The sequence below is a fragment of the Megalopta genalis genome, chromosome 5 (assembly GCF_051020955.1).
Source record: "Megalopta genalis isolate 19385.01 chromosome 5, iyMegGena1_principal, whole genome shotgun sequence".
NCBI classification, from domain to species: domain Eukaryota; kingdom Metazoa; phylum Arthropoda; class Insecta; order Hymenoptera; family Halictidae; genus Megalopta; species Megalopta genalis.
In genome coordinates this window covers 25,423,560-25,439,738 of record NC_135017.1, presented here as the reverse complement: position 1 = coordinate 25,439,738, position 16,179 = coordinate 25,423,560, and the positions used below count along the sequence as shown (strand labels likewise).

At 31.5% G+C, this 16,179-nt stretch overlaps 2 protein-coding genes across 4 annotated transcripts; both read left to right on the top strand.

The window, feature by feature from the left end:
• Nucleotides 1-934: 934 nt before the first annotated feature.
• LOC117223964 (serine/threonine-protein kinase SIK3) lies at nucleotides 935-9,897 on the top strand. Of its 2 annotated transcripts, none has more exons than XM_076521831.1 (13): nucleotides 935-1,128; nucleotides 1,875-2,171; nucleotides 2,274-2,444; nucleotides 2,534-2,657; nucleotides 2,735-2,855; nucleotides 2,926-3,163; nucleotides 3,235-3,559; nucleotides 3,634-3,767; nucleotides 3,837-3,996; nucleotides 4,658-4,789; nucleotides 5,176-5,394; nucleotides 5,488-5,684; nucleotides 6,449-9,897. In XM_076521831.1, exons 1-13 carry the CDS (start codon nucleotides 976-978, stop codon nucleotides 6,950-6,952), a joined length of 2,775 nt encoding a protein of 924 aa, XP_076377946.1. In that variant the 5' UTR covers nucleotides 935-975; the 3' UTR covers nucleotides 6,953-9,897. The 2 variants fall into 2 exon arrangements, with proteins under 2 accessions (XP_076377946.1, XP_033332468.2); XM_033476577.2 differs by having other exon boundaries at nucleotides 5,173-5,394.
• Nucleotides 9,898-10,048: 151 nt separating this feature from the next.
• Nucleotides 10,049-15,901, top strand: egg (SET domain bifurcated histone lysine methyltransferase eggless). Of its 2 annotated transcripts, none has more exons than XM_033476579.2 (14): nucleotides 10,049-10,814; nucleotides 11,297-11,528; nucleotides 11,623-11,752; nucleotides 11,841-11,984; nucleotides 12,068-12,429; nucleotides 12,512-12,741; nucleotides 12,816-13,224; nucleotides 13,308-13,544; nucleotides 13,621-13,965; nucleotides 14,049-14,216; nucleotides 14,312-14,620; nucleotides 14,704-14,969; nucleotides 15,048-15,366; nucleotides 15,535-15,901. In XM_033476579.2, exons 2-14 carry the CDS (start codon nucleotides 11,298-11,300, stop codon nucleotides 15,739-15,741), a joined length of 3,357 nt encoding a protein of 1,118 aa, XP_033332470.1. In that variant the 5' UTR covers nucleotides 10,049-10,814; nucleotide 11,297; the 3' UTR covers nucleotides 15,742-15,901. The 2 variants fall into 2 exon arrangements, with proteins under 2 accessions (XP_033332470.1, XP_033332471.1); XM_033476580.2 differs by having other exon boundaries at nucleotides 11,271-11,528.
• The last annotated feature ends 278 nt before the right edge of the window (nucleotides 15,902-16,179 follow it).

Here is a 16,179-nt window from a genome sequence, read left to right as displayed (position 1 = left end):
CAGATTTGAAACGTCATCTGGTAGAACTTATTGGTATTCATGAACTGAATTGTATTGCTGAAAAAATCGTCTTTGGTATGTCTATATTTCTATGAAAAGTTTTGAGCTTTTCTGAACTTTTCGAAGTTTGTGATGTAGTCTAACAATAAGTTCGAAGACGCATCGTTGTGTTTTGTATTAGATTTATCTTGCATAACAATTCGTTAACATCTGCATTGTCAGCAATGTGTGTGTACAATAGACCCATAAATACATTACACATTTGAATCGAAAGATTAATTCTAACATGAAACGTAATTGTTGATTGTTTTCTTAACCGTTTCTATGTCACACCCGACGTTACCGATAATTCAAGATTTTCGGATACATACATATACATAGTACTGTTAGCAAGTTTAAAGTATTTATATACTCTGTTCATCCTTCGAGTATACATATACAGTATCATTTGGCGGGAAAAAATTCATACAACTATAACTTTTAGATACAATTGTATATTTTGTCATAATTTACTTAACATGCCTTATATTATGTAGTGGAATTTAAATTCCAAGAGGATTATATTGTTTTACAAAATTATAAATATTACAATTGGAGAACTTACAAGAATTATTTATTCACAGTCCTCTAGTGGTGGATTATAGAGCTATTGCCCTAAATAATCATGTGACTGTACATGAAACAGTAAACAAACAATATTTATTACGTGAATAAAGAAACCTAATCTACCTTTAAGGGAAATTAATTTTATTTAATAATTCTGGATTATTTTTTATAAAGCATGATCACAACATTTCTAATATAATTAACAACAATTGATTTCCTTTGCATGTTTGTGCAAGCATTTTTTTGAAAATTTGAACTATCCCGCTAGATGGCAGGTGGATTGGCGATCGACAGCGCCTCTATTGGAAATGTTGATGTACTAAACAGTAAGTGATTTGTAACGAGTTGAGCGAGACAAGTGATTAAAAAATGGCATCCGCGACGACGTCGCACAATGAGGTTTTGCAGGAATTTCCTGTAAACAAACTTATTCGTGTCGGTTATTATGAACTGGAGAAAACTATTGGTAAGGGGAATTTCGCCGTCGTTAAAATGGCTACCCACGTCGTGACGAAATCGAAGGTGAGCCCGTTGTTAATGCATTTTTCTCGCAAACAAGGAATCCGTCATTTTGTCGTTATATCTTCGGATAACGGTGTGGACACGTAAATTTTGCCTTATTTTACGGTTCTCGATGGCTTTTTATGTAACAACAAGTTGTCATGACACAAGGGAGACTAACAAGTTCAAAAAATACATCGAGAAACGATATTACCAACAGACACTGCTACATCGATTGAAATATGTTTCCTCGATGTTTTTCAAATTATTACCAGTTATTACCAGGTTGAATTGGTTGTAGAAATAAAAACAAGAACTTGTACGTTAGTTTGTAGAAAAATTTATCGATGCGATTCATATCTACGTACATGATACATGTTTTTTTAACTTACGTTCGTTATGTGTCGCTTTTTTTTCTTTGTATATTCTCCGCTACTTTATACCCGAATCAACTCAAATACTGCTGTTTAGTAATCTATTGATGACACAGATTAATTTGTAGAATAAAGTATATGTTAAGATACGTGAAATATATTTTTGTTAAATACAAAGATGTTTAAAAGTAATGCTAACAAGTAATAAAAATATTATTGGTAGATATATCATAGCTCTGAATATTTATTGTTTCTCAAAAATTTATTAAGCATGCTCATAATAATTCAAATTTATGAATAGCAGTGTACCGCATACATATCTTACTATATATTATTTTATATAATGTTTCTCAAGTTTTCTTATGATTATTAAAATTTATATATTTATTACAGGTGGCTATTAAAATAATAGACAAGACAAAATTGAATGAGGAAAATTTGGCTAAAATTTTTCGTGAAGTACACATAATGAAGCGCTTAAGGCATCCACATATTATAAGGTTGTATCAAGTAATGGAGACAGAAAAAATGATATATCTAGTTACCGAATACGCACCTGGAGGAGAAATATTCGATCATCTTGTGCGAAATGGGAGAATGCCAGAACCAGAGGCAAGAAGAATTTTTCGTCAAATTGTTCTTGCTGTTCGTTATCTTCATCAACAAAGAGTTGTTCATCGAGATTTAAAGGTCTACATTCATATCTGTGTCCTAAATACTATTGTACCAGAGTACCGAAGAGTCAGACAAATTATATATGGTTTTATGCATTATCATGCTTAACTATTACAGGCTGAGAATTTGCTACTTGATGCAGACAATAATATAAAACTTGCAGACTTTGGATTTAGTAATGAATATACTCCAGGTGTCCCACTTAGTACTTGGTGTGGATCACCACCATATGCAGCACCTGAAATTTTTGAAGGGAAGCAATATGATGGTCCAAGAGCTGATGTATGGGTATGTAATGCAACTTCTAGTACAATTTCTAGAAGTACTAGTTTTCTAAACACTCTAATTATTATTTCTCATTAAATGTTTGATTTCAGAGTCTCGGTGTCGTTTTATATGTACTAGTTTGTGGTGCATTGCCTTTTGATGGACCGACAATGCAATTATTACGCTCTGTAGTTATCTCAGGAAAATTCAGAATACCATTTTTTATGTCTGCGGGTATATCTCGTTCCATATAGTTTCTGTATATCATGTATGACTTTATTACTGTTGTAATAATACATTTATTTTTATAGAGTGTGAAAAGTTGATTAGACATATGTTGGTAGTAGAACCTGAAAGGCGTTTAAGTATTTCACAAATTTTAGCACACTCTTGGATGGGTGGAGATGGTGTCACGGAACCAGAACCAGGAGGGTAAATATACATATACTGAGTTATATATGAAGAATGTACATTATAAATCTCTTTAATCTTATATTTATAGGTGTAATTCTGAAAATGTGCCACTACAGCTAAATCAGTTAGTAATAGAAAATATGTTAAGATTACCAGGACTTAGTGCTGATACATTACTAAAAGCTGTTCAAGGCAATGCTTTTGATCATGTATCAGCAATATATAATCTTCTTGTTGATCGATTAGAACCAACAATGCCTAGTTTACCTAGTATTCAAAGTTTACCAGGAGATTATGCCCCGGATGGTGCACATCAATTAGAAAAGGTAAAAATTATAAATATTCATCTTAAAAATATATTATTTTTGTAATTTCCTGAATTTTTTCCTTTTTACAGTTTGGTGACACTGAAGCAGAAACAGAAGAGAGAAGTGGGATGCAACTTACACCTGGCACACCTTACCATACTACAAGAAGACACACAGTTGGCCCTGGTGATACAGCTCATCAGCCACCAACACCATATCCATATAATAATTATCATAACACGGGCGATCCAACACTACGACTCCTTCCTATACTACAGTGTAACAATACTGATCCTCAAGTGTTACCTCATACAAATTTGCCATTAAACCTTCCTCTAGTTCAACATCAGCCTCCTCAAAACTTTCAAATCAAGGATCAGCATTTGTTAAAGCCGCCTCCGGTTATGGGAGCAAGTAAGTATTATGATATGAACCATCTTTAATGTTATCGATTATGTCCATTTTAATAAGTATTTCACACGTTACAGCGGGAGGCTTTGGAAGACGAGCTTCGGATGGTGGAGCTAATCTTCATGTTTTCTATCAACAACATGGTAGTAATTCCGGTAGTGGTGATGATGGAGGATGGAGTCAACCTGGCAGTAGGGAACACTTGCAACCTGTAAGACAAAAATAGATATCAAACGTTACTTTAAATACGCATATTGTAATAAATTTTATATCACTTCAGATTCCAACTGGTAGTCCAACACTTGTACCATGTGCTCAATCGTTAAATGTAGGAGTCAATAATGGTAGTGGAGATGCAAATAACAATAACACTGGCAGTGGCAGTGGAGGCAGTGATAGAAGACGACGAAGCGGCCTTACTGCTGTCATGCAAAGACCAGGTATTGTGGGTTATATCCTTCAGGTATTTGCGTGCACAAATATCGGTGCACTTTATTATACCATACTTCATATTACCACAGTGAGATTTGATTATTATAATTTGCTGTACCAGTTAGTTTAAACGCTTGCTATATTTCTTCATTTTTGAGGCTGTAAGTATGATCATTATGCCTTGTTCATACCTTTATGCTATTTCGATATTGATATATTGGTATGTTTTGTATAGTGTTACTCTGCATGTTTCCTTTAAAAATATATATAATACGTATATTATATATACATATTATTTATTACATATACATAATATGTATATTCGTTGATATTTAAAGTAATTTTATTCTGATACTTTAAATATGATCCTATATTCAATTTTGTTGTATACGCCATATTTATTCATGTACTTGTAATAAGTGATATTATCATACTATTTGAATTTATTATACGCTATATACAGTATATTCTTCTAATTATTAAGTTCCAAATTTATATTAAATTTGTTTATCTTAGATAGCATAGACATACTTTATTTGCCACATCTTTTTTAATATCTTTTGATTTTAGCATTCACTTAGTGTTTTATTTGATTTTATTTTTGATTTTGCATGGTTTTTTTGTGTCTACTGCACTGCCATGCCTCGTTGGTTGGTAATATGCATGTAGTTATAAACCCGGAAATGGTTATGGAGGTGGAAGCTAGGATGAATAGAGCTTACCTCCCATCACGGCTCTTACCATCTCACCTTAGAGGATCAACACATCACAGGAAGACTTCTTTGTACCATACTAGCACTGGTAAATTTTGTGTGGTTTTTCGCATTCTGTATACATAGAAAATATTTGTTCTTAAGTGTTATCTGTTCACTATTAACATTGTTACATATACTGTCAGTCACAAGTATGAGATTGGAATTCATAATTAGTGAAGGGAAATAATAAAACTTGTACAGTTATTAAATACACGAATCATTTGTGTCCCACTTAAATGCATAAGTGTTATTAAATCTTTGTAGAATATTTTTATAAGTTAATAAGAGAACATCTTGTACTTTGGCTTGATGTATATCTATATGCAGGTATGCATATATATTATATTATATGTATATATGCATTGTAAAAGTGTGATTTGTGAAGTTTTAATAATTAAGTTATTCAAATCTCTATCTTATTGATTTCAGTAGGTAACAGAGATTCATATAAGGAACCAAGTGCTCATGTTGCTGCAGAACGATACTCACCAGTTCGAAGAGCATCAGAAGGTTCTGGTCCATCTGGACCAGGAATTCAAGCACTTCAGCAAGAATACCAGCAATTACAAAGGTTAGCATCTCCATCGCACAGCCCTGCAAGCATACCTGGATCTCCTGTACATGAAAGAGGGGTAGCAGCAATTACACAAGGTATACATTATTTCGGATATATTTACATACAAATTTTCTTATTATAATTAATGTTTCATGATAATTAATTTCTATATCTTATTTCTTTAATAGGTTTAAGTGGCTTGACTACGACAACGGTACAAGGCAGCATTGTACATGGTACTCCAACGCAACCACCGGCAACACCATTAGATTTAAGTCCATTGAGACATCATAGATCACCAGCTACAACACCAGTTAGTTATTCGCCTAGTAATAGTCCAGCTTTGGACATGATTCAAGAAGAACATCCTGTGGAAATACCAAGAGTAAGTTGCTTTTAAAGTATTTAAAAATTCAGATTATTGTTTAAGCAAAATAGAAATCTTCCAGTTACATATTTTTCGTTTATTTTTCTAGGATATGCATGTGTTATAAATATATTATCATTTATTTATTATGTGTAGTAGTAAGTAAATATGATACATTGAGAAAATATTACTTCGTTATTGTGCTTACTATTAGGTTGATGCATGTGAAATGTTATTTTGTGTACTTGAAATATTTTAATCTAGTAAAGTAATACTAATTGTGTCTTTATATATATATTTTTTTTTATTTTTTATTTATACATGTATGTTAAGAAGAAGGTATCTTCGTATTTCCGACATGTTTGTTTCCTGGCCCTTCGAATACCTGTGGCAAATATTTTAAAGATAAATAATTTTACAAGGTAAAATAAGACAAAAATCAGAAGTAGCAATAATGCATTTTATCTTTGTCTTTCATCCTAATTTGACTTATGTGCATCAATAATAATTCAGAAATGTTTTTAACCATTAATAACTTGAAATTAAAACTCAAATATTGTTACTCTTAATGTTTTTGTTATCTTGTCTTAAAGATTGACTTACTTTTAAAATAGTCAAACCATGGATTGTCGGACACTGTGTATAGAAAAAGAAACGTACACAGTTTGTATGAAAAGATGCTCATTTTACATGTTTCAATTTAATACAATAAGTTATGCAATTAATAATATTTTAAATATTTTTATAAAATGAATTCTAATGTACTGAATTGTTTGTTGTAGGTGCCACCTCAGATATCTGTAACAGATCTCGGGGGACAAGTGACTGTCATCAGTTGTTCACCTTCACCAACTCCGTCACCCGACTCACTAGAAGACGCGTTACCTCATTACAATCCTCTTCCCAGTTTCATTATTTCTGAACCATGCGATCCATTAAGACCGAGTATCACGCGTGGTATCGGTAGGCCATTGAACACACCAATTCCGACGGAAGTCGAAGTCACTTTATCAGACGAATCAAGTAGATTAAATAGTGAGGCTATATTAGGTCGTGTCAAACAGATTATAGACGCGAGAGCCCCACCGAAGGGATTTATCTTTAATAGAGAAGAAGTGAAGGGTAGTGGGCTTAGTTTAGAATACCCAGGTGGTGTTCAAATAGAACTCAGAGTATGTGAATCAGAAGAGAAGGAAGTCAAAGGCATTAAAATGCGAAGAATTAGTGGGGACCAATTGCAGTATAGTCAACTTTGTCAGCAGCTGATCTCGTGCATTACCGTTTGACGACAGCCAGCTTATAATATAATGTTTTCTTATACATTACATTCCTGGTGCCACACACACCACTCATTACAGTATTGCACATGCATGCTGCATACATACGAGCGGTACTTTAAGCATACCATTCTTTGTATCGGTACATTCATACGTGTAACATTCAGTGTGCTTCACTTCCGAATGTTCTACTCCTATTTTGTTTTTTCTTTCATTCTAACTATGTAAATCAAGGAAGAACAAGACTTATGTTGTCTCTTGTGCATAATGTGAAGTTAGAAACGGAAATGTTACTATTGAGCACTTTTAAAGCCTTAGAACTAGGACTTTAAAAGGTACATATGAATATATACATACCCTTGTGCAGGCAAGACAATGCTCTGCTATTTTTTAAACAATTTGAGTATTAACGAAACAGGACGATTTTCATGAAAGTTTAATCGTAATGTACATCACACACACACACACACCATTCCTTTTTGTAGAATGTTTGTCTTCATGTTAGAAGTTACTAGATAGTGAATTCGTAATTTACTGTTTAAATCGTCATCAGGTGCCCTTTTTAGCTTTAGATAAGGAAAAGTCTTTTGTACCGGATTAGATGGCAAAGCATTTTCATGATATATACATATATCTTTCTGACGTAGCCAGGGATCTTTTATATGGGATTTACTATATTTATTCAATTGTCATTGCAACCATTTTAATTTCATGATGCATATACACATATTCCATATTTGTAAATACTATTTTACAAAGATCATACAATCTTTCTGTTTTCCTTTTATGTTAATTGGGACTGGAAGAATTGCCTTCTTATTTCTGGTACAAATACCACTTTGTTAAATAATTTAATTTTTAATAGCTAGAAATGTATACATAATCTTTCAAATGTAGTGCAAACACATTATTGTGGTTTGTAGTTCAAAAACTACACAGACTGAGTTACGATTGTATATCTTTCTTTTTTAAAATGTCTGTATATTGCATTTGTTGCAATTTATTAGTGAATGAAATATGCTTCATAATTTCATGTTCGATTATTTTATGAATTCTTCGAATCGAGAAACATCTGTGTGAGGGAAGTGTGCTTTCCAACTATTGTGCTGTACAAATCATTTAATTGTCGCGGTTTAAAAAGGAAAGTATGCAACCTAGCTCTCCTCGTGTAACCAAAGAGTTCAGTTGGTTTTATTAAAGAAAAAAAAAACAAAAAGATGATACGTGCATCCAATAGAAATCGCTAGTGAACGCAAAATGAAATTGTAACTAGGCTGGCACATATTCTTATTATTATGTTACAATGGTTAGATAAAAGACATTATATTAGTGTCGTGTATGGAAGAAATAGAAGATTTAATTCACACAATGTAAACAAGATATTTTTCTAAATTTACTTGTTTATAAAGTAAACAGAAAGAAGTATGTAAAAACGGTTTTCGTCTGAAGTGCAAGTGACAATGTATATTTTGCAGAATATAACTTATACATAGCTTTTATTCAGTACTTGTGTCTATTTCTTTTAAGGATATTATACTTTGAAAAATTCATTTGCATTAACTTTTTAAAACGATTGATTATATTTTACAGTTAGCAATTGATTTTTTTAATTATGTAATTAAAAAATAGTACACATGAAATATAAGCTCCATTCTGCAAACAATATACGAAGGCATACTTGCACTAATACATTTTCTGTTAGAGTATTCCAACTTTATTCATGGGTTAAATTGAGTTCGTAGAAAGTGATGATACTTCTACACTTATGTAAATAACGAAATTTAATGTAAATACATGATATGTACTATTTAGAGATCTCTGAAATGAACACTATGCAGGCTATTCTATTTGAGCTAACTATTTTTAATACTCTGATTCATTGGATCTTTGTTAACACGTGAATGTCCTCTTAACAGTATATTTTACTATACATTTTCCTATAGTAATTATGTATATACTGGCTATGCATCTAAATATCGTAATTCGGTTTGAAAAAGAAATCGAAGCAGCGTTTACATTATTTAAATCAAAACGTAAATGAATTTACGTGTTTCCTAATTACACGAACAAATTATTTCATTAGTTAGCTAAGTGAGAGTAGCCTTTTTAAACCATGTAATGTCCAATTTCCATCATTTATAGAACAACAAATTGTTTGATTTGTTTATGATTTTAATTGTTAATTCTAAAAGTTTACAGTTCTGAATAATTTTAAATGAAATTATGCTTGTACACGTGAAATTTTTAATAGAATCATAATGGATATATACCATTGAATATTGTAATATATTCTAGCTATCTATTGAATGTTATGCGAATTACTATACAAAAACGTTTTCTACTGATATAGATGGTATAATTCATTATAAATCACTAAGATATATTTTGTTCTGAACATTTGATACATACACACACATACACACACACACCTATTAGTAATATTAACTGTACTACTAGATCACAAAAAGAACAAAATTCTTCATGAAAGAATATGCTAAAGCAATAATTTATATCTATGAGACTTATTCTATAAAATTATATATATTTCAAACGTTTTTGTATATTTCTTATTGATGCAAAATTTTATAGAAAGTTTTATGCATAGAAATATTTTATTTATAAACAAAAATTTCTGTATTGATGGAAATTGGGTAAGTAATGCTATCAATTACGCACAACAGTGCATACCAAGGGAAAGTGTAGGTCAACATAATCCAAGTTATTGTACATAACACTATATACATAATTCTTTATTTAGAATACATACAATATGTATGTATGCAGAAACAAACTATGTACATTATAAACATCTGCTATATGGATAGGATACAGATAGTATTTTCTGCTGTCAATTCTTCAACTAAGACTGTGATTTTTAAATATACTAATGGCTAGGTAGATACGATACATATTGATTGAATATGGTAAAATAAAAATAAAAGAAATATTCAAGACATAGGCGTTTTTAATGTTTCTATCTAGTATGTACTATTTCAGAGGTATAAAATTACAACTCTTGTTATCATTTAAATAATGTGCTATTAGAATGCCCCTTATAATAACAAATTTCTATCACCTATTAGTATATCACTGATAGTAAATTTTACAGAACATTAATTTTTACTCATAATTATGGTAAACAAATTAGATAAATTGAGGACCTTATTGTGAAAATTAAAATAAACTATTGTATAAGCCTGACAACAATAGTTATTATTTACAATTGTCAATTTTCAATAACAATATGATTTTATGCCAGAATGTAATTATTAATAATTATGTAACCTGAGAGTTTCATCATTAAATTGTTTAATATCATTATAAATACAATATTAGTACTATAAGTCGATGTGTATGCTCATCCATTGACATTTATGAAACTTATTTTTCCGCATTACAATAGTTTCGCTAGGAAGCATCGATTTCACCGGTTAACTACAATTGGTCCGACGTAAATGAACTTAGATAAGATCGTGTTTTTTAATATATTTAGAATCATTTAACACTATATACATAGCGTAAAAAATTATACATACATAGAATATTGAACATATTTAGGACTATGTTTCATACAATTAGGATATGTACAGTACCACTGTAATCTGTACATACAATACACTTCAACTCTTTCTCTCTAAGCAAACACTTGTATCCCCACCATTTTACTGCATATCCAAACCGCAGTGAATGCTATTTTAGCGTTGAATTGTTCGCCAATGAGAGCAAAACAATTTCTGTTCCCATCTTCGACTGTTTGGCAATCTGTGGCCCAGTGTCGTGTACATTCGTGTAGGTGTTGGAGCTAGTGACATACATACTGATATATACTGTAGATACATTGAAATCGAACGAATTTCAAAACAACTACCAGGTAAGAATACATGTAGAATATATACATTTAGAGTAATACATTAACTAATTTATAGAAAGCAATTAGCTCAATTTAGCGCTAATAAACTAAAGGTTTAATAAATAGTATTACATATATTACATTTCGATTAACTCTAAACTTATTAACATAACCTATTCTTTCAGTGTTGTTGTTTACTTTTAGACATACTATGGACTTTTATATGAACTTATAATTTCATGAATTTTATTGTTTATATTTGATAAAACTGTGAATTATCTAACAGCTTATTATCTCAATAAATTGTTCAATAATTAAAAAAGAATGTTAAGTCTATGTTCAATTTGATTAAAATTGTCTTTTATTGGATTTTATTGAGTAGCATCCTAATACATACGTATGTATAAAGGTCCACAGTCTATTTATAAATGAACAATATAAATTTATTTTCCCATTTTGTTTTTATGTAACTACAAGAAAACATTATCATTACTTCTATATAGAATGGAAGTAATCGAACTTGTCTCGGATGAAGAAATTGCAGATGATAGTATAAAGGAAAGTAAGAGTTCTAAAAGTTATAATAGCAACTGTATAAATTTTCAATGTTCATCTGGGATAGACATGAAAACAGCTCCATCGTTTGCATGTGCTTACTATGGTGTGAACACAGAAAAGAAGAAAATACGTATGATATGTAAAAAGTGTTTTAATGCAGCACTAGATCACCAAAAGGTATGATTATATACAAATATTACTCTATATAAAAAATTATACAGTGAACAAAATATTTTACTTGATATTAATATCATTATATTGATCTTCATAGCAATTAGTTGCAGCTCTAGTCGATCATAAACCACTGCTAAAATGTGAATTTCCGGATCATACAATGGAAGTAGAAATATCTGATAGTGATGAATCAGATGATGAAAGAAGGAGAGATATAAGTGATGAAGGTGAGATGATTACGAATACTTTCATTAAGATAAATTGAATTTAAACTGAATTGATAGAAATATTGATTACTGTTGTACTCTATTGCAGATAAATATCTACCAGAGGAACTACTTGAGAGTGTTGAGGACATGTTAGAGAGTACTCTAAAAAATATTATTACAAAATATGATATTGATTATCAAATCAAGGAATCTCATGATATACTAAAAATGCAGTGGGATAAAATAGATGGTACACCATTATTTTGCAGAATTTATAGCTACATATATTCATTATACATGTATAAGATCATATGATATAATTTTTTAAAACAGAAGAGAATGACATTTTGGACAAAACAGTCAGTAATTTAATGAATACCATGGACACATTACGTAATGATTTATACAATGAATTCAGGCCACAAATTCAAATGTTACAAGAGCTTCAAATAGATGATGGAATTTCTGACAGTGCTTTGTATCCATTGGTGGCAACAAAGAAAGTTACACAAGTAAAAGTGTCAGCTGCATTATTACAAGATAATCAACCAGAGATATTACCTATTGATCAAGACAATAGACAAGTTGTAGCTTTGGATTTACCTCCCCCTGGTCCTCTTGTGAGGCCAGTACCAGAGGTGGATAGTATTGTGTATGTTATGAAGCATCCGCTTATGCCATGGAGTAGAGCAAAGGTTTGTGAATTAACTGTTCTATAAATTTTGTTGGAATAACTTCATATTGACATTCAAACGTTGTTCTATTGAAATTTATTAGGTGCAATTCGTAGTTGCAAAAAGTCCACTACACTGTCGTGTGAAATTACTGCAAAAAAAGTACAATTCGATTGTAAAATCTGTTTTTGGCAAACAAGTTGCACCTGCTGTAATTAGTCAAGTAATAATTCCAGTTGGTACTAGAGTAGTTGCAGTCTTTCGAGATGTTACATCTAGTAACTTTTACAGTGGTGTGATAGCTGAAACACCAAAAGCTACAAACAAATACAGGTATACCTGCTGACTAAATACAGGATTTTACAAATTAAATATTTTCCTAATGCAATTTTCTTTCAACGATTTAGGTATTTGATATTCTTTGATGATGGATATGCACAGTATGTTGAGCACAGGCATATTTATTTGGTTGCTGAATCTTCTCTCAAGGTATGGGAAGATATACCTCACGAATCTCGAGATTTTGTGAAGAAATACATCGAAACATATCCTGAAAGGCCAATGGTAAAATTACAAACAGGACAAGTAGTGAAAACGGAATGGAATGGCAAATGGTGGATTGCCAGGGTAGTACAAGTTGATGCAAGTTTAGTGCAAATGCATTTTGATGCTGATGGAAGAACTGAGTGGATTTACAGAGGATCTGCCAGATTAGGACCTCTGTATCTTGAACTCTTAAAGGCTAATGCTAGACAGCAAGGGCATCATGCTTCCGTTAACACACCAACTCGACATAGACTTCCTTCTATCACTAGTGTACGTTTACTAGTAGTTAAAATCACTTGTTTTCTTTTTTCCGTATACACTAATTGCTAAAGCTGAGTTTATTCATATTCCAGAAAAACAATTTACCTTATGTAGAATATACGTCTAATGTAGAACCTGAAGAAGATAGAATTACTCAAATAGAAAAAGCTCCAAGTCCTGTGGTCAGTGAAATCACAACTGTGACTACACCCACTGCTCCACAACAGGCGCGAGCTGTTGCCAGAAAGAGCACCGCTAAAAAACAAACCATTGTTGATACAAATACGTATACTCCTACTACCGAAACGAAACCCTCACATAGTATAGTTGTAAGTATATTGAACAAAGTAATATAAATAAATCAAGCAAATGACAAATAAATATCAAAAATTTATTTTGTTTCAGTATTATCAAACACAAAATAAGATTCAAACAAAGAAATTTGTTCCACATAAGTGTGGTCCACAATGTGTTCAGGGTATATCCTTTACACCTGACGATTTAAGAGGCTATTCACCTCTTTCAATACCGTTGCTCTGCGGTTGGAATCGTCAACTTTGTAAATATCCGAAAGGTAAAAAGATCACATTATATCAAGCTCCATGTGGCGTCAGATTACGGAATATGGAAGAGTTACATCAATATCTCCGCAAAACGGGTAGTCCAATGTCTGTTGATCTATTTGATTTTGACTATTGGGTACATTGTCTAGCAGAATTTGTTTTAGACAAATGTTTTATTAATATAAAAGTAAGTGCATCATTAATGAGTGTTAAGATTATTGAATTTAGGTCATTTTCTTAACACAACTAAATTGTGAATTCTATTTCTAGGATCTCAGTTATGGAGTAGAAAATGTACCAATACCATGTGTCAATGAATTAGACCACACTCAACCAGATACTATTCGTTATAGTACTCAAAGAGAACCCACAGAAGGTGTCAATCTTAACTTAGATCCAAATTTTCTATGCAGCTGTGATTGTGAAGATGATTGTCAAGTATGTTAATTATATCAAAACAGTTTTTTATTGATGTTGGTTGCATTTAATCAGTCTCTGCATTTAAATGTACGATGTTATCTTTTATTGAACAGGATAAGACAAAGTGTCAGTGCTGGCAATTAACAATACAAGGTGCAACTCTTGGAGGGAGAGTTCCAAATACATCTGTTGGTTATGTGTATAAACGTCTTCCAGAACCAGTGACTACTGGGATCTACGAGTGTAACTCAAGATGTAAATGTGCTGTAAAAACTTGTCTGAATAGGGTAGTGCAACATCCCTTAACATTGAAATTACAAGTATTCAAAACAGCTCCTCGGGGTTGGGGCATTAGATGCCTAAATGATATTCCTTTGGGATCTTTTATTTGTATTTATGCTGGTAGATTGCTTACGGAACAGGTAATTTATAATAGATATTAATTGAAATTATTAGAAATAATGTTAAGTAAAAGAAACACTTTAATGTTAGTTATATATTGTAGGGGGCCAATGAAGGCGGTAAAAATTATGGGGACGAATATTTAGCAGAATTAGATTACGTTGAAGTAGTTGAAGGAATTAAAGAAGGTTATGAAAGCGATGTTCTTGAGCCAGAGATGCCATTATCTGCTCCAGATGATAAAAAGAAGTCTATAACAAGCGACGATGAAGATTATGGAAGATCAAATACAAATGATTCGGACGAAGACTTTGACATTAGTAAATATGCGAACTTTAATGTAGATTCATCAGGTGCTTCATCAATCAGGTAAATAAAGAATAAAATTCTATAACTCGATATAATTTCTATACGAGATTTTAATAGTGTTATTGTATATCAATTTAGGAAACGACTTAGGAAACGAAAGCGAGGAGAGACCAATATTCAGGATGGATCTGAAGAGAACAGTGAAGATGGAATTAATAATAAAAATTCTGATGTTCTATCAAAATCATCAGCGAGTGAAAACCAAGAGGCGATCACAATAAGCGATGAAGAAGAGAACAGAAGTGGTAGACGTGAGCCAAGTCGATTTGATCCTACAGTTGAGCCAGCGCAATTAGAAAGGCCTAAATTTAAATCAGTGAGAGATTTCTTCGGAGAGGAAGAGGCTGTTTATATAATGGATGCTAAAACGACGGGAAATATTGGACGTTACTTAAATGTAAGTAAAATACGTGTTACCCTACAGTGACTCTTGTTTTACATTTACTACCATTATTATACTTGTACATTCGCAGTTAAGAACTTTAGGTTCAGAATGATACAAATCATTGTAGTAGGATGCATTATGCATATGCGCAATAAAAACATATTTGTTTGATGATTTCAGCATTCTTGCGATCCCAATGTCTTTGTTCAAAACGTATTTGTTGATACACACGATGTCAGATTTCCGTGGGTAGCATTTTTTGCTTTAAATTACATAAGGGCAGGTCAAGAATTAACGTGGAACTATAGCTACGACGTCGGAAGTATACCGGGTAAAGTTATCATATGTAAGTGTGGGGCATCTAATTGTAGAGGGCGACTTTTGTAATGTATGCAATATTTGATAATAGGAAGAAAAAAGTTTAAAATTTTTCATCTGGATTTATTTAAATTTTTTTCTTCGTTTTTTTCTATTATTTAAGTTATGTATTTACAGTATTCAATTGTACAGAAGATTAAATGAACAATAAAGTTGTGAGTAGAAAATATATGCAAAGATTATGTTCTTTTTTTAGTATATTTATTATCCTTTAAAATGTAACTTAGTTTACAAAATAAAGTAGACCTGTTGTATAGAACAAATTGTATGCATTTTACAAATTGTAATGTTTCTTCCTGAGTTAATTTTAATATGCTATTACAATACAGATTTTTTATAATTCTAATGAACGTAATATTTCTGAAAAGATATATCTATAATATATTTTATGACTATCAAAGATAATACAGTCTTTGCATTTTTAATAATTGACATTAGATAAAGAAA